Genomic DNA, 22,560 nt, shown 5'->3' on the forward strand with positions numbered 1-22,560 from the left:
TGTTTATATACCTTCACTTCAAATGAGAAGTAGTAGTGGATTAGTAAGGTGTATGAGGTAGAATGTTTGGAGTCTGAAGGAAATTCGAAAAGGTAGTGTCCAATAGCAGTAAGACCATGGGCATGAGGGACATTGGTGTATAGGGAGGTGGCGTCAACGGTGACGAATAGGGATGGGCATGGTGGAGAGTCGGTCAAGGAAGTAGTTGGCATCTTTGCTGTGGGAGGCTAGATTACAGGCAATCATTTGGAGGTGTTGGTCAATGATGGTGATTGGGGAGCATGTAGAAGGTTGGTGTGCAGTGTGTCATAGAGGTGAGGAGGAAAATGGATTCAGTGGCTGCACAAAGCTGTTTATTTGCAACGCCCTTTGCCAATGCATCTGCCCATATTTCCCCACTCCTCTCCTTTTTTTGCACCTTTTTTCCCTCCTCCCTGCCCAACAACCTCCTGACACTGCACCTGTCGGCAGTCTAGTTTGTGCATACCTTGTCAGACAGCATTTGTCTCTCTCCTCACCCATAGCCTACTATCCCTTTCCCTATCCCTTCCCCTTCCCTGCCCCCTCCAGATTGCTGCTTGCATCCCATGTGATGCTGCATTCCGGCCCTAAATGCTTGAGTTGGTCGTGTGTGTGTGTGTGTGTGTGTGTGTGTGTGTGTGTGTGTGTGTGTTTACTGATGAAAGCTGTGGCCAAGAGATACAGGTGACTGTTTTTTAATTGTATCTTTCTGTAACTTGACATGATTTCTTTACAGTAAATAGCAATCTGTCTTTTTCTACATAGTAGTTATTTGGATTTTTCTGTTATGGAGACAAACAAATAAAGGAATTACCATGTAAGCTACAAAGGGTTGTTAAATGGAGGAAAAACTAAACACTGTTTTCAGTGAGTAAAACAGCACAATCATCAAGTAGTCACATCCCCCATATTGAGCTGGAAATGTTATCTACCTGAGCAAAGTAATGGCCAAAAAACACATGTTAAAAGTTTTGGAAAGGACCGTAAACAATCTCAGAAGTGTTGTGACCACTCGCTGTTAAGCTCCCACAACACAAAGTAGTTTTTAGATAGAGGTCCTGTAGCACTACAATATGACTCATTCCCAACAGACAGGAAAAACTGCAATTGTGGAACATTGCTTGGGTGCTGCTCATCCTATGAATTATAACAACACATGATATTTGGGCATACACTGTTTGTCAAGGACATTACATAGTTCTTGTAAGTTTTTGAACACTCAGTATGCCAAGAGAAGCTTAAGTTTCAAAATTTTCAGCATGTCATCTTAAGAGCATTTTGTGAATAGTGCCTGGAAATGACGAGAAGGTGCACAGTGGAAATATGGCAAAATTTTAGCAACATAATTTTATAAAATGTTCAAGAGCTTTGGCAAACAGTTTACTGCCAGAATAGTAACATTTTTCTCTGAAAGGTGGTATTTCAATTCATTTAGAAATATGTACAGTAGCATAGCATGGCTTGCAGTTGCATGCATTTACACTTTAATTAAAACTGCACCTTCCCTAACCATTAGAATATTTTAACAGACAATGCATATTATTTTCCATCAGCAGCAGATATCAAATTTGTTTGGTTAGCAACATGTAATGGCTTTGGGTTTACTATAGTATAACCCATCAATGAATAACTATGCTATTCTGTCAATGCATTTTTCATTATAATAAATCTCTCTGGTCTTGCCATTTGCACAGATATGAACAACATTATGCTGTCATAATTACTTTCAGAATTATTTATTTTTCAGTTCTGTGTGTTATTTGGTCAAACTGTACTTTTGTGCATTTGTTGTTGTTATCTTCAGTCCATATACTCTTAACACTTACTTATACTGCAAAAGCTTTTTCAGCTCTGCATAATCATTGCAATCTACATGCATTTGATCCTGCTTACTGTTGTAAAGACTTTTTTTTAACACCAGTCTCTATTCCACTTCTCTCCACCAACAAAATGAAAGTTCACTGATGCTTCAGAATGTGTTCTCTCAACCAAACTCTTCTTTTGCTCAAGATACCCCATAACTTTTGTTCCTTTCTGACACAGCAAGCTGGGTTACTTTTACTTCCCCTCTTGTTTTGCCATCTACCTCCTAAAATTTGTTTTTTCACTTTTAACTAATTACCATTAACATACATGAATATAATCAGCATTTTCACAAAAGAGAAAGATTGGCTCTCAGTTTTAAAGAATATACCACCTGATCTAATTTTGTGCTTAGTTTTATGTATGTAATTGATTTTCTAATTTATTTTGACTATTCCTAGTTAATGTCTTTTGTTATAGGTGAAATCAGTAATTGTTTCGTAACTTAAATTCTATTGTTGAAGTATAAACAAATATAAATTCTGTACTAATTAAAAACAACTAATAGTATTTTTAAAGGATGTATTTGGTTCTATTCGAAAACATGTTAGCAAAGCCAGCCCTTAATTAATTCCAAAGAAATTAACAAATTTGTCAAAAGTCTTGTTTGCATAATTATATTTGTTAATTTCATGGTTTCAACAAATAATTTGGTCAACTCATGTAGAAGAAGAAACTGTTGAAAAGAACCAATTTTTGATGTATTCAGTCACTTTAATGAGTTAAGTTTTAATTGTAATTTCTGTAAATTTAACTTTGAATAATGTGAAGTTTCAGTACCTATTATTGTGAGGATAGATAAGGGTCCGATTTCTGGTCCCGAGACAGTCAGTCCACAGCTAAATTTCAGACAAAGAACCTGTATTGGTTAGATCAACACTAATGCATCTGTGAAATTAGTGTAACACAATTAGGCTGTGTGTTAAAACAATGACAGTGTCTGCTCCATATGTACCATTTTATTCTTCAAGAACTGTGAACTTTGTGGTTAGGTTTTTACTGCTCATAGATGTTCAACAGTAAAATATTGTAGCAGTATGTGGAGGTTCGCCTGCAAACTATCATTGAGGCTTATGGAAAGTTAAAATAATAGTGCACTGGCCATATATAACTGTGTATTATTGGGGGGTTGTGAACAGTGAAAGTAAACTACTGTGAAACGCAGCTGTGCACCTATTGGCTACATTATTTAAAGTAGTCAGTGTTGTACTTCCACACCTCATTTTTCAGCCAGTATCACAACACGATGCGTTGACACCGAGGACAACAAACGAAGAAATGAAAGAAGGCGAACCATCACACCTTCCCAATTCAGTTCATTACCTCTTCATTAATTACCTGCTCTATCAATTTGATCTTTGACTCATCTGTAGCACCACATTTTGAAAGCTTCTACAATTTGTTACTTGAGCTGTTATTGTTCACGTTTCACACCCATATAAGGTTACATTGCAGACATAGGACTTCAGAAGATTCTTCTTAAGATTTAAGTTTATTTTTGAGATTGACAAATTTATGTTGTTCAGAAATGCTTTCTTGCAAATATTAATCTGCATTTTATATCCTTTGTACTTTGGCCGTCATAGTTATTTTGATGCTCAAATAACAAAACAAATTTACTTTTGTGTCTCATTCCTTGATATGATTCCATCAGTAACACATGAATTAATTTGACTATATTCCACTACTTTCGTTTTACTTCCACTGGTGTTAATCTTATGACCTCATTTCAAGACAACATCTATTGTGTTCAACTGTTTTCCCAAGTCTTTTGCCATCTTTTCATTTACAGGAATCATAAGGAATGTATTTGAGGTGGGGGGTTACTAGGAACAGTGTGCTAGCTCTGTTCGTACAGCAGTTGCAACTGAAAAAGAACCAGCATGATTTTGCTGAAGTGGAATGATTCACATTTCTAAAAACTCAAATCAGGAATCACATGATTGTAAACCCATATTTTCCTTTGTTACAATGTGAAAGTCAAGTTTTATCCACTGTTTTTCTCCCTTCTTCTCTTTGTAAACAATTTAATTAGCCCAGCATGATCTTATGGCATTGTTGGCCGGGAGGCCCCATGTGGGGAAGTTCAGCCGCCGTATTGCACGTCCTTTTTAGTTGACGCCACTTCGGCGACTTGCGAGTCAATGATGATGAAATGATGATGAACACACAACACCCAGTCATCATGAGGCAGAGAAAATCCCTGACCCCGCCAGAAATCGAACCCTGGACCCCGTGCGCGGGAAGCGAGAACGCTACCGCAAGACCAAGCATAGCTATAATTATATATGATAAGAGAGAAACTTTTTAGATGGTTTATGATGGTGACAGGCTTTTTGCAAGATAGATGGACTGATTGAAAACTGTTGGATGCTAAACAGGTGGTCATCAGTGTCACACTCTTGCAAGACATGACAATAAATGAACATATTATAAACAGTCTTTCTTTTGTAAAACAACAAAATAACATTTCCTAGTCAGCATTTGAAAAATCTCTTCATGCTTGCTAGGAAAATATTTACAAATGTCTTTATTACAAGAATGAACAAAATAATATAGAATGATGCTGACAGCTGCATACATTTAAATAATAATGTCTTTATACAGTGTTTAATATACATACAACAATATATGACAAGATTTTACAATAATGTTTGAAGGCACACTCAAATGCAGAAGCCGGAAACTGCAGTCATATCACATTTCATTACTATACATCACTGAGAAACAAATTCATACATTTATATTAACAAGGTAATACAGTAGTCATTTCTTGCAGTCATTCCAGCAGATAGAACATTGACGTGCTTCTCTCAAACTTTATTAGTTATTAGCTCCACGATCTGTTATTTTTTCTGTGACCAAGTGCGGCGTGCTAGTTTCACGGCTCCTGACAGGAGAGACCTGCAAGTATTGAAATTAATTTTTGATTAGGTTGGCCATATCTATATTTTTATAACATATCTATATTTTTATAACATATGACTGAAATACAGAAATATTTCACCTGTCTTCAAACACTGATCTAACAAAATAGATGTCTAACTACAGATCCATCCCATTTCTTCCCAGTTACATGAGAACACAAACAGCTAGTCAGTCAGTTTTAGTAATGTTGATTTATTAATGTATTTTAAACTAACTGACAGTAAAAACGAAAATTATTGAGAGAAGACACCAACACTATTCAAGGAAAATGATATGGCTGATTTGGACATAACAGAAAACTAGGAAATAAATAATATCATCCAAAGGTTTTCAGAGATAAATTTGCATGCATTACTAAAAATTTTGTGTCTTTGTTTAGCTTGAAATTAAACCAGTTAAGATTACTGACATCTGCATTGATAACTGAAAAGCAAAAGCCTCCACATACACAAAATTCCTTGAAATACACAGATGAAAAGCTCAATTCAAACCTATAAGTCCTTTACAAACTCAGCTACTTAAGCGACACAAATGTTATGAAAACAACATCCTTTGTGCTAATTACTTCTTCATTAAGCTATGATATAATCCTGTGAAGAAGGACTACTGAAATAAGTTACAGAAAAGAGCATTAAGAATGATAACAAGCTTAAAACTGGAGGGATTCAAGTACACATGTAGGATATTATGTCTCCTTGTATACATCTACATGAACTCTAATGCAATATGTTCCTGCTGCTCAAGACATTGGGACAATACAAACTTGACACCAATAAACCAAACTCCTTACATGACAGCACATACAACACTGTGGAATTCAAAGCAATGCCATCTTATGATGGACAAAATGCCTTAGAAAAGCTCTCTTCAAACATAACTATGAATAACAAAACAAACTGTCAAAACATTTTTGATAAGAGTTGTTGTTATAGCATGCGTGATTTTCTCTGAAATACAGTGCAAGCCCAGATCATAATTTAACACTATCTACAAGATGAGATACATTTTACATTAACAACAAAACATGTCTTTAAAAATCACCCCAAAGCACTTAAAAATATTACATATAGTATAGATGATTATTTTTTAAGCTAAACTGCAATGTAATATGATGTATGCTTGCAACATATTATGTATAAGCTAAACCGCAATGTAATATGATGTATGCTTGCAACATATTATGTATATACACTCCTGGAAATGGAAAAAAGAACACATTGACACCGGTGTGTCAGACCCACCATACTTGCTCCGGACACTGCGAGAGGGCTGTACAAGCAATGATTACGCGCACGGCACAGCGGACACACCAGGAACCGCGGTGTTGGCCGTCGAATGGCGCTAGCTGCGCAGCATTTGTGCACCGCCGCCGTCAGTGTCAGCCAGTTTGCCGTGGCATACGGAGCTCCATCGCAGTCTTTAACACTGGTAGCATGCCGCGACAGCGTGGACGTGCACTGTATGTGCAGTTGACGGACTTTGAGCGAGGGCGTATAGTGGGCATGCGGGAGGCCGGGTGGACGTACCGCCGAATTGCTCAACACGTGGGGCGTGAGGTCTCCACAGTACATCGATGTTGTCGCCAGTGGTCGGCGGAAGGTGCACGTGCCCGTCGACCTGGGACCGGACCGCAGCGACGCACGGATGCACGCCAAGACCGTAGGATCCTACGCAGTGCCGTAGGGGACCACACCGCCACTTCCCAGCAAATTAGGGACACTGTTGCTCCTGGGGTATCGGCGAGGACCATTCGCAACTGTCTCCATAAAGCTGGGCTACGGTCCTGCACACCGTTAGGCCGTCTTCCGCTCACGCCCCAACATCGTGCAGCCCGCCTCCAGTGGTGTCACGACAGGCGTGAATGGAGGGACGAATGGAGACGTGTCGTCTTCAGCAATGAGAGTCGCTTCTGCCTTGGTGCCAATGATGGTCGTTTGCGTGTTTGGCGCCGTGCAGGTGAGCGCCACAATCAGGACTGCATACAACCGAGGCACACAGGGCCAACACCCGGCATCATGGTGTGGGGAGCGATCTCCTACACTGGCCGTACACCACTGGTGATCGTCGAGGGGACACTGAATAGTGCACGGTACATCCAAACCGTCATCGAACCCATCGTTCTACCATTCCTAGACCGGCAAGGGAACTTGCTGTTCCAACAGGACAATGCACGTCCGCATGTATCCCGTGCCACCCAACGTGCTCTAGAAGGTGTAAGTCAACTACCCTGGCCAGCAAGATCTCCGGATCTGTCCCCCATTGAGCATGTTTGGGACTGGATGAAGCGTCGTCTCACGCGGTCTGCACGTCCAGCACGAACGCTGGTCCAACTGAGGCGCCAGGTGGAAATGGCATGGCAAGCCGTTCCACAGGACTACATCCAGCATCTCTACGATCGTCTCCATGGGAGAATAGCAGCCTGCATTGCTGCGAAAGGTGGATATACACTGTACTAGTGCCGACATTGTGCATGCTCTGTTGCCTGTGTCTATGTGCCTATTGTTCTGTCAGTGTGATCATGTGATGTATCTGACCCCAGGAATGTGTCAATAAAGTTTCCCCTTCCTGGGACAATGAATTCACGGTGTTCTTATTTCAATTTCCAGGAGTGTAATTACAGTTTTCTAAGTGCAAGTTATTAGCCACAGTATTGTATACTTTTTTGTGTTTGTTATACAGTTTTTACTTGATCCATACAAAGTACATTGTCTGCAGATCAAATAAACATTACAATTACATATGATTGTTCCCACAGAGCTTGAAACATGTCTTTTCCAAGAAATAAGTTTATTCAAGAAAATCAAACAGTTTAATGCTGCAACATGACTTATTTAATAGAATTGATCTTGTTTCAAATAATCTGAATAAAAGATGGAAGAAAGGCAGTAAGAACATAATAGTCCAACTACCTTCAGGTCATTAGTGATGGAGCAGTAGCTCAGTCAGACAATGGTAAAGGAAGAAATTGCATTTGCTTTGATGTTGGAAGAACTCTAGCATTCACCTGATTTGGTTTAGAGGAACCACAGATAATCAGATACAGGATGGCTACATGGCAATTTGGAGCCCATTGTTCCAAAATAGGAACCTTGACAAAATTACATTGGAAAATTACTTTTTGCTTGGCAAGGGGATAATCTAAAATGAGATCTTCATATTAAAATTCTATTGTAAAGACTAAGTCCAATTTGCTTTGCTTTTATGGTACATACACAAAAATATGAATATATTTCAATGCTGGGTAGCAGAACTATGATTGAAGCACAAGAAGTCAAAAAGAAAAAGGACAGAAATATGAATATATTTCAATGCTGGGTAGCAGAACTATGGTTGAAGCACAAGAAGTCAAAAAGAAAAAGGACAGAAATGGATTGGGGGGGGGGGGGGGGAGGGGGGAATTGGGAGGATAAAATGTGGACAGTCAGTTGCGCACAAAGGAATTCAGAAAATATTAGACTATTTCAAAGACTAATTGAGAATCATCTTTACTTATTATATGTATGTCCTTGTATTCCATCCTCTGTGTCTCCGACAATATAGATGGGAAAAGAAAAAGAATGGAGCAAGAGTGGGCTAAAAAAAACTGGAAGGAAGGGGAAGGGGGAGAGGGAGAGGGAGAGGGAGAGGGAAAGGGAGGGGGTGGGCACAATAAGTGCATATGTACAAGACAAGAGAGATACTGAAAATGAAGAATGAGATAGCAGCAAAAGGAATTCTTAAAATAATTATAGAAGTTTTTGTTTCTTAAGTTTGAGTGATTTCTTTCTTTCTCCTCCACTGCATTCTTCTATTTAATCTCATAGTTGCTTTAGTTGTTAAATACCTTTTGTTCTTGTTTTGTTCTTGACTTTTCTAAAACTTTACTGTCAATAAACGACTGCCACTTCTTAAACAGCTTACTTGATTGTGTAAAATTGAACTGATTCTTATTTCCTTATGATCCCATCCAGGGTATAGTTTTGTTGTTGCTTGGAATACTAAGGATACATTTTATCAAACAGTAAATAAAAGCGAGGACAACAAGCAAAGAAACAAAGAAGGCGAAACATTGCAATTGCCGGAAATCACTTTTGTTTTACTCGATGACTTTTCATCAATTACTATGAACTGTGACCCCTTTGACAGGAAATCATGAATCCAGTCACATAACTGAGATGAGGGCCAGTAATTTAGTGGATTTCTGCAACTACCTTTCTCGAATAAGTGATTTAAGTTGCTTCACTACTCTGAGGACATCTACTTCTACGTTACTCATGTTGGCAGCTGTTTTTGATTCGAATTCTTGATTATTTACTTCATCTTCTTTTGTGAAGAAATTTTGGAAGGCTGTGTTTAGCAGCTCTGCTTTGGCAGCACTGTCGTCGATAGTATTTCCATTGCTATCATGCAGAGAAGGTATTTGATTATGTCTTACCGCTAGCATACTTCACATACAACCAGAATCTATCTGAATTTTCTGACAGGTTTCGAGACAAAGTTTTGTTGTGGAAACTAGTAAGCACTTCACGTTGAAGTCTTCGCTAAATTTTGAGCTTGTGTAAAAGATCGCCAATCTCTGAGATTTTGTATCCGCTTAAATTTGGCATGTTTTTCTTGTTTGGTTCTGTAACAGTGTTCAGACTCATTTTGTGTACCAAGGAGGATCAGCTCCATCGTTTGTCAATTTATTTGGTATAAATCTCTCAATTGCTGCTGATACTATATCTTTGAATTCAAGCCACATCTGCTCTACACTTACATTGTTAATTTGGAAGGAATAGAGATTGTCTATCAGGAAGATGTCAAGTGAATTTTTATCTGATTTTCAGAATAAGTATATTTTTGGAGGATTTGGGGATTACAATACTCAGTCTCACTACAACAACCTTATGTTCACTACTCCCTGTATCAGTTATGATACTTGTTACTAGCTCAGGATTATTTGTAGTTAAGAGGTCAATTGTGTTTTCACAACCATTTAATATTCATGCGGGCTCAAGAATTAACTGCTCGAAATAATTTTCAGATAATGCACTTAGCACAATTTCGCATGATTTTTATGCATATCTCCAGATTTAAACATGTATTTTCACCAACACATCAAGGGTAAATTGAAGTCATCAACAACTATAATTGCACGAGTTGGGTACGTGTTTGAAATTAAACTCAAGTCTTCTTTGAACCTTACAGCGACTGTATCAACTGAACTGGGAGGTCAGTAAAAGGATCCAATTATTATTTTATTCTGGATGACAAGAAGGACCTCTGCCCATACTAACACACAGGAACTATCTACTTCAATTTCGTGACAAGATAAGCTACTTTTAACAGCATCAAACAAGTCACTGCCTTTCGGAACATTGTCAGGTTCTTTGCAAAAATTTCGGATGCACTTATCTCCAGCTTCAGCCAGCTTTCAGTGCCCATAATGATTTGAGCATCAGTGCTTTCTCCACACAGCTACAACAATATAAAACTGTTATACTGATGGTTCCTGTATCTACGTTGTTCCTATGTTTGGCCTGCACCCTTTGAGACTGAAGCCTTTTTTGTGTTTCCCCACGACCCTCTAGTCTAAAATACTGCCCAGTCCACACCCCACAGCCCCTGCTACCTGTGTAGCCACCTCCTGTGTGTAGTGGACTCCTGACCTATTCAGCAAAACCTGAAACCTGACCACGCTGTGGCACAAGTAGAAGAATCTGCAGCCTACACTGTCACAGAACCGTCTGAGCCTCTGACTAGGACCCTCCACTCGGCTCTTTACCAGAGGTCCACAATCAGTCCTGTTGACTATGCTGCAAATGGTGAGCTCTGCTTTCATCTCGCAAGCATGCTTTACCACTTCTGTAAGCCATTCGAGACCAGAGAGAATCTCTTCCAATTCAAAGCGACACACATCATTGGTACCGATGTGCTCTTCATGGCATCCTGAAGGACCCGTTCCACATCTGGAATGACTCCACCTAGTATGCACACTGAGTGCACATTAGCTTTCTTACCCTTCTTGGTAGCCATGTTTAATAGGGGCGCCATAACGTGCATAACATTGGAGCTCCCAACTACCAATAATCCCACCCTCTGTGATTGACTGGATCTTGCAGGCTGCGAGGTTTCCGTCTTTCGCTGCCTGCCATGCCCTGAGGCAACCTCCCACTCGACCATGAGTGAGGTGTCAATCTCAATGTGGGCAGTAACTGGGCTGGCCAACAGTGAGGACCTATTGGAGTACTCGGACATGCTGGGTGTCCGTCAGATTGCCATGGCTGGCCCACAACAGTGAAGCCCATCCATGGCAGCTTCAAGCTGTGCAACCAAAGCCATCACAGCCTGAAGCTGAGAGCGAAGTGTCACCAACTCAGCTCACATCCACATACAACAATCACAGTCCCTGTCCATACTAAAGACCATGGAAAACTACTCTACTCAGACAAAAGTACTGTCAACACTTGCTGCAGGACTCTATAGTAGACCCTGACAAAAACACAACAACTGTGTGTAATAAATTAGATTAATATGCAGAGATTCAAAAACTGGACTACCGAAGCACTCGGGTGAGACTAAATTATTCCCTCCTGATTTGGAACTTGTAATACGTCACAAAATTGATTTACTTTCAGATGCAAACGAAAACGCGAGGACTGTGCCTATTAAATATCGAGTTAACAATCAGAAACTCAAACTAAATTATCAAAGCACATTGGTGAAATTATACAATTTGCTCCTGGTTAAGAACTCATAAAAGTCATGAAATCAGTTACTTCCCTGTAGCTGCTTCTGCCTCGGACAGTTACTTCTGCCTTAGTAGTAACCTATCATTTTATAATATTCTCATTATTCCATTCTGTATTTTCTATTGTTTGGTTTAACCTCAGCAACAATAGCTTACTCTGTGCATATGAGATGATTCCATATTTTTCAAATGATGAATTTGGGAAAGAAGCCTCATCCTGTAATCGGGAAAAAACTTACATCTCTGACAACCATCTCAGCCAGTAACACAACATATTTTGTACTCTCATTGACTGTAAGTAACAACCATTAGGACCAACAAGGATCCACCTACATGTAATGTGGATGAAGTTCCTCTGTTTTTACTTGTAAATGACAAAAAGAAAACAAATAATTGATGTTCTTTACAAACTCAGTCATCTGCCCCAGACAGCAGTGTGTGTGTGTGTGTGTGTGTGTGTGTGTGTGTGTGTGCGCGCGCGCGTGTCCAAATACTAAGCAGTTTCTTTTGTACCTGTGACCAAGTTTCTCCAACTTCCATTTGCCAAGGACTGGGTGACTTGCTAGAGATGGAAATAAGCCTTTACCATACATAAAACATCATCTACGAAACAGCACATCATCTACAAAGTATAGATCAGTTAACTGTCTTCGTTTCAGCCAGCTGACTTATTGTACGATGTATGAGAAGATGGGTGTACATGAAAAGGAGAGTCACCTTGGTGTTACATGGAGTTAATCTGTTATGTTATGGAAAATTATTAATTACATTAGATAACTTAACCAGCAACGACTTACCAAAAATAGAATGCAAGATGGAAAGACATTACATACCCTCCTCTTTGATGCCCTGCGAGCTGAGCTGCACGATGGCTTAACGCACGTGCCTCAGTGAGATGACCAGCATCTTCAAGCTGAGCGACAACTGCAAAGATGGGTGGCAGCTGCTTGTCATTTCCAGCAAGAAGGTGCTGTTCCAGCTGCTGGTAAATTGGAGTGTCAACAAGGTCAGGTGCCAGACCACGTCGTAGCAATAGTGTCATTACTCGCTGGTGTACGATCACTTCGCCCATCTGTTCAGGTTTAAAATGACTGACTTGAGTACAGTTCTCAGAAAGGCAAGAACGTGATTTTGGTTCATACACAGAAACGTTGATATAAACTGCTAGAACATTTACATTCACTAATGCTCACATGTAGCATTTAGATATCATTAGCAGTCTGGTGCCATTTTTCGTACGATGATGATGATGATGATGATGACAATGGTGATGATGATAATGGGGTATTTTATAACATTGAAACTAATGATGCAGTTTCATTACATAAATGGTTAAAAACATTATTTTAAAAAATCACTACCACAACTTCATTAACCTTGCTGCTCTGGACAGCTGTACTAAAATACAGAGCACTTTCATAAAACAACCATGTAAACTTACCAGTAATCTGACTGCTGCTCTAATTCCACACTTGCAAAACTTGTATTGGACAGTTCCGCATCTCAACCTGATTCCAAAATCAACAAAATTACACCTGTGCTACAACTACTCCACAATGAATGAATCTCTGCTGCCAGATAGTTTTTATTTCATGCAATAAAGACTTTAAAGTGTAACAAGTACCTGCGCCAGGTGAGACATCAGAGTTTCTGTGCTCTCTTAAAGGTAAGTTATTTAATTTGTAATAACAATTAGTTCTGTTTTTATTTCCAACAATTTAATTTGAGCATTTCCATTCACTGTTATGTTCGTATTTCCTGAAAGTAGCATAAATCTTAAATTTTTCCATTTAGAACCTTTCACACTACTCAGTACAATAAAGTTACATTCCGTTGTGATTAAGATAATTTAACAGATACTGCAGTTGAGTGAGTGCTAAGTTCTTGTTGTATGTGGAAATAAATAACTTTTTACGTTATATCATACACCTTAAGCACTAACTTGTAGACTTAATTTTTGCTCCTCATAAGCAACAAATATCTGTGTAGTGGAAAGTGTGTTAAGCGATTTAATTCTTTTTTAAGCATGTAATGTGTGTTGAAATCCGTGATAAGTGTGGATGTTGCCATAATATAGTCAAAGAGGGGGTGGTATGTGTAGACTGGGAGTTGGAATTTCACTGGGGTGACTATAGTGGGGAACTGAAAAGGGAACAGTGAGGCTCTCCCATGGAACTGTAGGCTTAGCAAAAAAGACAAGAGAATTGCTGAGCAGGAAGCAAATATTTGTGCCCTTCATGTTGAATTAGATCATGCAAAATTAGATCACACAAAATTTGGATTACATATATTAAATGGGGAAAAAGATCTTGGGGAGTGAAGGTAACAAGCAATGGGTGAAACGAGAACAGCTCTTCCAATTTCATCTACATTTCAGCCAACAGTATCCAGTAAATTTGACTTGTTACCTGAAGTACGAGGATGAGAAGCTCATCCAACTGTAGATCGTAGTAGGGTACAGCAGACTTCTAGCAAAGAAACTCAGTGTAGGTTGATACGAAAAGTGTCCAAGAAGAAAAGTGTCTAAGAAGAAAAGAGTCTTGCTGCTAGGTAGTAGTCATGGGATGGGTCTAGACCAGATGGTGCAGGACAAATTAGGGATAGGATACCAGGTGACAAGTATTGTGAAATCAAGTGCTAGCCTTAGTCAGGTAATAGAGGACATAAGGAATTAGCACAAAAGTTTTGGCAAGGAGGATCAGGTTATTATCGTTGGTGGAGCAGGGAACAGCCTGGCTAAGAACAGTAATTACAGCATTAGGGGTGACCTGGATGAAATGTGAGTAGCAACTACACACACAAAAGTGAGTTTTGTGGTGGTTGTACAGCAACATGACCAGTCCTGGGTAAACACTGCTGTGAACCGTATGAACACGGAGTTGAGCAGGCTACTGCTGACTGAAATGAAATCTCATATGAGTGCAGTGCTAGTTGCTACAGTTGGGAGATGTGAATCCACTAGACATGGTCTACACCTGCATGTGAGAGGAAAGATAGGTTGTTTGAGCTTCTTGCAGATAATATACGGGGGCCACCATCACACACAGCAAGATCCCTGTGGTTACTGGTGTCCAGAGCAGCATCTTTTTTAGGTTAGAATCAGGATTCAGACATATTGTTTTGAAAGAAGTGAAAACAACAGAAGACCACTACAAAATGCTTAATAATGCACAGAAAACTAAGGTTAGCTTATTTCATCAAAATACTAGAAGACTGTGTAATAAGGTAGAAGAGCTTCTTGTTCTTTTGGAAAATTTAGAGAGCTCTGAAAAGGTGGACATCCTTTGCTTATCTCAACAACACATAACCACAGGGTTAGATAAAGTACATATTAAAGATTACACTATTGCAGCTTACTCATGCATAAATAACACAAGAAAAGGAGCAGTTGTTAGACACAGTAAGACAGAACAAAAGTTCCAAAACATCTAGACAAGATGTAGTGATCAGCACACAGAAGTGTTTGCTTGTGAATTAATGCTGAAAATGGTGTACTTTTAATTGCAACTGTATACAGATCTCCAATGGGAAACTTATAACTATTATGAGGAATCTGAATTCCTTGCAGTGATATGTGTCACACAGCAGCAAGCAGTTAATAGCCTGTGGTGACTTCAATGTAAATTTTCTAAGGGATACTAATTGTAAAAATGATCTGGAAATCTTCTTTGGTTCCTCCAGTTTGGTCTCTGTAATTAACTTTCCAATGTGGATGGATAAAGGCAGTGGTACCCTAATGTTTTCTTTTGTGAAGCTGAAAAAAAACAAAACTAACTGCTTACCCAGAAACAAGTGTGCTCTCTGATCATGATGCAGAAGTTAGGATAAATAACATCTCCTCAGTGGGAATCAGTTATAATTACTAATGACTGCCCGACAAATGTTTTTAAGAATAGTTTACAAGAGATGACATGGGACTGCAATTTATAATGAACCAAATCCTAATGGAAAATTTAATCTATTCCATGATAAATTCATATCATTATTTGAAAATAGCTTTCGATATAAGATAAAGAATCAGAAAGGAAACTAAACAGCCACGTAAAAAAACAATGTATCACTAGAGGGATTAAAGTACCTTGTCAAAGGAAAAGGGGAATGTACACTACTGGCTATTAAAATTGCTACACCAAGAAGAAATGCAGATGATAAACTGGTATTCATTGGTCAAATATATTACACTAGAACTGACATGTGATTACATTTTCACGCAATTTGGGTGCATAGATCCTGAGAAATAAGTACCTAGAACAACCATCTCTGGCCGTAATAATGGCCTTGATACGCCTGGGCATTGAGTCAAACAGAGCTCAGATGGCGTGTACAGGTACAGCTGTCCATGCAGCTTAACACGATACCACAGTTCATTAAGAGTAGTGACTGGCATATTGTGACAAGCCAATTGCTCGGCCACCATTGACCAGACGTTTTCAGTTGGTGAGAGATCTGGAGAACGTGCTGGCCAGGGCAGCAGTCAAACATTTTCTGTATCCAGGAAGGCCTGTACAGGACCTGCAACATGCGGTCGTGCATTACCCTGCTGAAATGTAGGGTTTCGCAGGGATCGAATGAAGGGTAGAGCCACAGGTCATAACACATTTGAAATGTAACGTCCACTGTTCAAAGTGCCGTCAATGCGAACAAAAGGTGACAGAGACGTGTAACCAATGGCACCCCATACCGTCACACCAGGTGATATGCCAGTATGGCGATGACGAATACACGCTTCCAATGTGCGTTCACTGCGATGTCGCCAAACACGGATGCGACCATCATGATGCTATAAACATAACCTGGATTCATCCGAAAAAATGATGTTTTGCCATTCATGCACCCAGGTTTGTCGTTGAGTACATCATCACAGGCGCTCCTGTCTGTGATGCAGCATCAAGGGTAACCGCAGCCATGGTCTCCGAGCTGATAGTCCATGCTGCTGCAAATGTCGTCGAACTGTTCTTGCAGATGGTTGTTGTCTTGCAAACATCCCCATCTGTTGACTCAGGGATCGAGACGTGGCTGCACGATGCGTTACAGCCATGTGAATAAGATGCCTGTCATCTCGACTGCTAGTGATACGAGGCTGTTGGGATCCAGCACGGCATTCCATATTACCCTCCTGAACCCACCGATTCCATATTCTGCTAACAGTCATTGGATCTCGACCAACGCGAGCAGCAATGTCGCGATACGATAAACCGCAATCTCGATAGGCTACAATCCGACCTTTATCAAAGTCGGAGACGTGATGGTACGCATTTCTGCTCCTTACACGAGGCATCACAACGTTTCACCAGGCAATGCCGGTGAACTGCTGTTTGTGTATGAGAAATCGGTTGGAAACTTTCCTCATGTCAGCACGTTGTAGGTGACGCCACCGGTGCCAACCTTGTGTGGATGCTCTGAAAAGCTAATCATTTGCATATCACAGCACCTTCTTCCTGTCTGTTAAATTTCGCGTCTGTAGCACGTCATCTTCATGGTGTTGCAATTTTAATGGCCAGTAGTGTATTTTTTGGTAAGAACAAATAGGGAATGTGCAATAGTTGCCCACTACAAAAACTACTCAAAGTTACTAAGAATGATTATTTAAAAAATCAAGGAACATGCACATAATATCAGAAATCAGTACTTCCAGCAACAGACATAAGGCTATATGCAATGTAGTGAAACAAGAGCCAGAACAACCAGCTACAGAACAAGACATCATCACTACTGAACTGAATGGAAGGGCTATAAATGATGAGTCACAGGTAGTAAACGCTTTTTATAATCATTTCTTAAATATAGTAGAAAGCATAGGGACAAATAGCTCAAGAGCAAAATCACAGCAGTATGTTGAAAATTTAACTTTCATAAAATTCAATCATATGCATCTATCACCAACTTCTCCTTCTGAAATTGAGAAAATTATACATTATCTCAAAAATAAAATCTCATCTGGTCTTGATGATGTTTTTAACACAGCACTAAAAATTTGTTCCCATCTAATAAGCCTAGTCTTATCTGAAATATGTAATGCATCACTAACTCAAGGCATTTTTCCACAGAGACTGAAATAGGTCATTGTTAAGCACATCTGTAAGAAAGATGACAGGAGAGATGCAATAACTACTGACTTGTTTCACTGGTGACATAACTCTCCAAAATTTTTGAGATGACGATGTATTCTGGAATAGGATCTTGCCTTAACAACAAAAGCATCCTTAGTAAAACACAGTTTGGGTTTCAGAAGGGTTGCTCTACTGAGAACGCCATTTACATGTTCACTCACCAGATTTCACAAGAATTAAATAATAAAATAGTGCCAGCTGGTATTTTGTGTGACCTCTCTAAGGCATTTGATGCATAAATCACAGAATTCTCCTAGATAAACTGATGTTTTATGGGATTGATGGTGTAGCCAACCAATCAATAATGTCATATCCAACCAAAAGAATGAAGAAAGTTCTAATTATAACAGTGAAAACAATCAATAATTGACAAAATTATTTAACTGGATAGATAAAAAATCGACCAAGTGGCAGCAGAATACACATATAAAAGACTGGCAGGCTTTCGGAGCCAGTGGCTCCTTTTTCAGGCAGAAGGGTTGAGTGGAAAGGAAGAGGTGTGAAGGAAATGTACTGGAGAGGTCAAGGAAAAGGGGTAGATTTTGGGAATGTCACCCAGAACCACAGGTCAGGGGAGATTTACCGTACAGTAAGTCTCCCAAAAACTACCCCTTCATCCTTCTTTCTTCCCCTTCAACCCATCTGCCAGAAAGTTATACTTAGTAATTCAAGCATTATAGTCCAGGGACATAATTCTAACTGGGGAGAAATCGCATACGGGGTTCCCAAGGTTCAATCTTAAATCCACTATTATTCCTCATATATGTAAACGACCTCCTGTTTAGTATACAACAAGCAGAATTAGTTCCTTTTGCAGATGGCACTAGTATTGTAATCAAGTATACATACAAAAACAGAAGAAATGGTAAACAAAGTTCTTAGAAGTGTCATAGGCTAGTTTTCTGCAAATGGTCTCGCCCTCAAGTTTCAAAATGCACAACATATTCAGTTCTGCACATCTAAAGGTACTACACCGTAAGTGCAACACACAGTGAGGAAATAATAAATAGGGTGGAAACTTCAAAATTCTTAAGTGTCCATACTGATGGGAATTTAAATTGGAAAAAGGATATTTTGGAACTCCTAAAACAACTTAGTTCAGCCAAATTTGCACTTAGAATCATAGCAAACTTTGCAGAGAGACAAATCAGTATGTCGACACATTCTGCGTATTTTCATTCAATTATGTCATATGGAATAATGTTCTGGGGTAACTTATCTTTAAGAAAGAAAGCCTTCATTGCACAAAAATGTACTGTAAGAATAATATGTGGGGCTCATTCACAATCATCTACTAGACACCTGTTTAAGGAGTTGGGCATTCGACTGTTGCTTCACAGTATATTAATTCCCTCATGAAATTTGTCGTAAATAATTCACTACAGTTCAAAAGAAATGATGAGGTACCGTGTTTACTCGAATCTAAGCCACACTTTTTTTCTGGTTTTTGTAATCCAAAAAACTGCCTGCGGCTTAGAATCAAGTGCAAAGTAAGCGGAAGTTCTGAAAAATGTTGGTAGGTGCCGCCACAACTAACTTCTGCCGTCAAAAATATGTAACGCTACACAGGCATGCTTTGCAGGCACAAAGATAAATACTGGTACCAAAACCTCTGCGTCCGTAAATGAATTTAAAAAAAAGGTGGTAGACGAGCTTTTTTCTCCGCCCCGAGTTTAGACCACTGCATTTTCATGCATTGCCCAACGAAGTAAATAGAAATTCTGTATTGTTCATCTTCGAATGTAGGAGCCTTTCAATGTACTACGAAAATCCGATTGGCAAGACTGTTTGTCTGTCAATAAGGCTAACTGTACGTTCTGAATTTTTTCCTACCTGTGACAAGAGATGGTTGCTAATAGGAACTTTTATGAATTGTGAATTACATGCAGTATTCTCTAAACCATAAGAATAATACGAATGTAAACATTTTGCCATGTATTCTTTCGTGTTTGCTGCTATCTCATTTAAATCCTGCCTGCCTAATAAACTACGAAACTAAGAGTGAGACAACAGCAAACGCGGAAGAATATACATATCATGTCATGTTTATATTCGTATTATTCTTATGCAGAATAGTGATACAGTCAGAAATGAAGCACGGCAACTGACTAGATTTTCAAATCTAAGATGACTCTAATTTCTGTGCCGAATGTAATGTAGTAAAGAGGCGTCTGCAAAGATTTTCAAACGGAGAAAAATTTTCGATAAACTCTCGTTTAGAACATCTTCTATAATACGCAGCCTATTATTTGGTTCTTGTTTATCATTATCAAAGAAAGCAGCAGTGTAAGTAACAACAAATAGCAGTCTCTTGCCATTGTTTCGCTAATGAGATGATTCCTCTCTTTTCTTTTAATTGTAAGCGGCAGTAGCGTACACAAAAGCAAGTCATGCCGTGAGCGGCGACAGGTCGTAAACACTCATTATCAGAATGTGACAAACAATGCATGACACACTACAGTAATGCATTTTCAGCTTAGAGTGACCTATACCAAAGAGAACGGCACTTATCAGATCAAAGAAAAATAAGCAATCACTTCAAACCAGGCGAAGCACATGAAAAAGGAAGGGTAGCCGTATAAATACAGACGGAGCGCCTGACACATAGCAATCCCTACCTGGTAAAGCTTAACTGCTAAGCTTACGACTCAAACCAAACTACTGTAGCAGTATCTTCATTCTTTTGACCTAAATTGTGTCTCATATTACAATAGACCAACTTTGTTCCGGTTTGGAGGTGCAGTCTAAAACTTTTCTCCCCCCTTGAATTTCGAGTCTCAAATTTCAGGTGCGGCTTAGATTCGGGAAATTTTTTTTCCCTTGATTTCGAGTCTCATTTTTCAGGCTTAGATTCGAGTGCGGCTTAGATTCGAGTAAATACGGTACATAATTACAATACCAGAGGAAAAAATGACAGTCATTACTCCATAATAAGGTTGTCTTTAGCACACAATGCTGAAACAAAAATTTTTTATCACTTACCCAGTGATGTAAAATGTGTGACACACAGGAAAGTTAAATCTGAAAATGAACTGAGAAATTTCTCCCTTGACAACTACTCATATTCCACAGAAGAATTTCTATTACTGTACTGTGGAAAAGGTGGTGTTTAGGTCCCAGAAAATGATTTGGGGGGAGTCTCTTGCAAACACCTTGAGACTCTGGCATAAAATAGGGGTAATACGTGATTAGAAGAACTCAGCAAGAGAATTCTCTCAGCCTCTTCCATCTCAAGTCTCCAACTTCCTACCTACATGCGGTGCTCCTGATAGCTGAGAAGTCAGCAGAAGGTTGGGCAACCAACCCCAGTAGGAAGCTGAGTTGGTGACCAGACAGGACTTGGGAGGTCAGTGGAAGGCAACAGGAAACCACAGCTGAAATTATCTCATGAAAACCCCATGGCTTTGTTCAACTCAAGATGTTCTGGAGCTTCAAGTTCCCTGTTCAGATCTCCGGGGAGGGGGGGACCAGGTTGAGAGAAATTTCATGAAGAGTAATATGCTGCAAGGAAAAGAACAGCATAGGAACATGGAATGTAAGATCCACATATCAACGAAAATTAGACTTAATCAAAAGAAAAATTGAGAGGATTAACACTGACGTATTGGCCATATGGTACTTTATTCTGGACAAGAGAACAGTAGAAGTAATGGAGTAGCCTCCATAGTTAGTGACAGAGTATGAGAAGCTGTAATGGGATGCAGCTATTCAAGTTTATGCGCCAACCAACAATGCTGAAAAGAAAGTTACTGACCAGTTCCATGAAGATTTACAAGAATTACTGCTGTCGACACCAAAAAAGGGTGTTGTCTTCATAGTTGGAGACTGAAACGCAAAAGTGGTAAATCAAATTGTAAAGCGTGTAATGGGAAAACAAAAGAAGCAGAACAGAGACTCCTAGAATTCTGCCAAGACAATTCATTGGTTAATACTAACATACTGTTCCAGCTACCCAAACGATGCCTATTACTTGGACTTCACCAGACGGGCAACACCGGAATCAAATAGATTAAATACTTTGTAATCAGAAGTGGAAGAGACTGGTTCAGTCAACTACAAGACGACCTGGAGCTGAGTGCAGATCAGATCACAAGCTCTTAATTCCAAAATTCTGGTTGAAACTGAGGAAAGTAGCAAAAGCTGTTCCATTTTGCAGATAATATCTTAAGACCATACCCTTTGATTACACAGTAAAAGCCTGAAACAGATTTAATGCATCAGAGTTAGAAGACAAAACCCCACAAGAGCTGTGGACAGAAGTAGCCAATACTGTCAAGGAGGCAGCAGAAAAACACACTTCCACGAAAAAGAATAACAAGAAGCCAGATGGCCACCGGCCGAGTCATTGCAAGCTGCAGAAGAATGAAGGAAAACAAAAATCAGAGGTTATAGATCAGCAATGTTTAAATTAAATACAGAATTTCAGAAATTATGTAGAAGAGATAAAAATATCTTCTTAAATGAACAGTGCAAAAAGCTGAAGATAACAACAGAATGGGGAAGACAAGGTATCTTTACAAGAAAATTAGAGACAACAAAGGAAAATTCCAGGTGAAAATTGGAATGATAAAAGACAGAAATGGGAAAGATCTAACAGAAGCAGAGGATGCTGAAGAAAGATGGGCAATATGTAGGAGACCTATATAAGAAAGAACTACATACTGACAATGCTGACGATGAAGAAGTTAATATTATTTTAGAACTAGAGAGAGATATTTTGGAGAGTGAAATCAAATGGGCTCTCTAAAATATGACTAAAAACAGAACTAGTGGACATGATGGAATTCCGACAAAATTGTTCAAAGTCATTGGAAAGAATGCAGTGAAAGTTATGCATTCAATATGCCTCAAAATATGGAGCATGCAACAGTGGCCAGAAGACTGGAAAAGATCAGTATTCACTCGATACCAAAGAAGGGAATTTCT

General features: G+C 39.3%; 1 protein-coding gene across 2 annotated transcripts in view; it reads right to left on the reverse strand.

Annotated features, from left to right (window-relative positions):
- Positions 1-4,462: 4,462 nt before the first annotated feature.
- The window catches only part of LOC126262433 (NBAS subunit of NRZ tethering complex-like), a 412,445-nt gene continuing 394,347 nt past the window's right edge, over positions 4,463-22,560 (reverse strand). For both annotated transcript variants that reach the window (XM_049959075.1, XM_049959074.1), the window contains exons 41-42: positions 12,358-12,596; positions 4,463-4,788 (exon numbers count right to left, since the gene is read on the reverse strand). In XM_049959075.1, coding sequence (XP_049815032.1) covers positions 4,731-4,788; positions 12,358-12,596 — 297 coding nt within the window. In that variant the 3' untranslated portion in view covers positions 4,463-4,730. The remainder of the gene's footprint in view (positions 4,789-12,357; positions 12,597-22,560) is intronic.

This window comes from Schistocerca nitens, chromosome 6 (genome assembly GCF_023898315.1).
Source record: "Schistocerca nitens isolate TAMUIC-IGC-003100 chromosome 6, iqSchNite1.1, whole genome shotgun sequence".
In the NCBI taxonomy this organism is placed as follows: Eukaryota; Metazoa; Arthropoda; class Insecta; order Orthoptera; family Acrididae; genus Schistocerca; species Schistocerca nitens.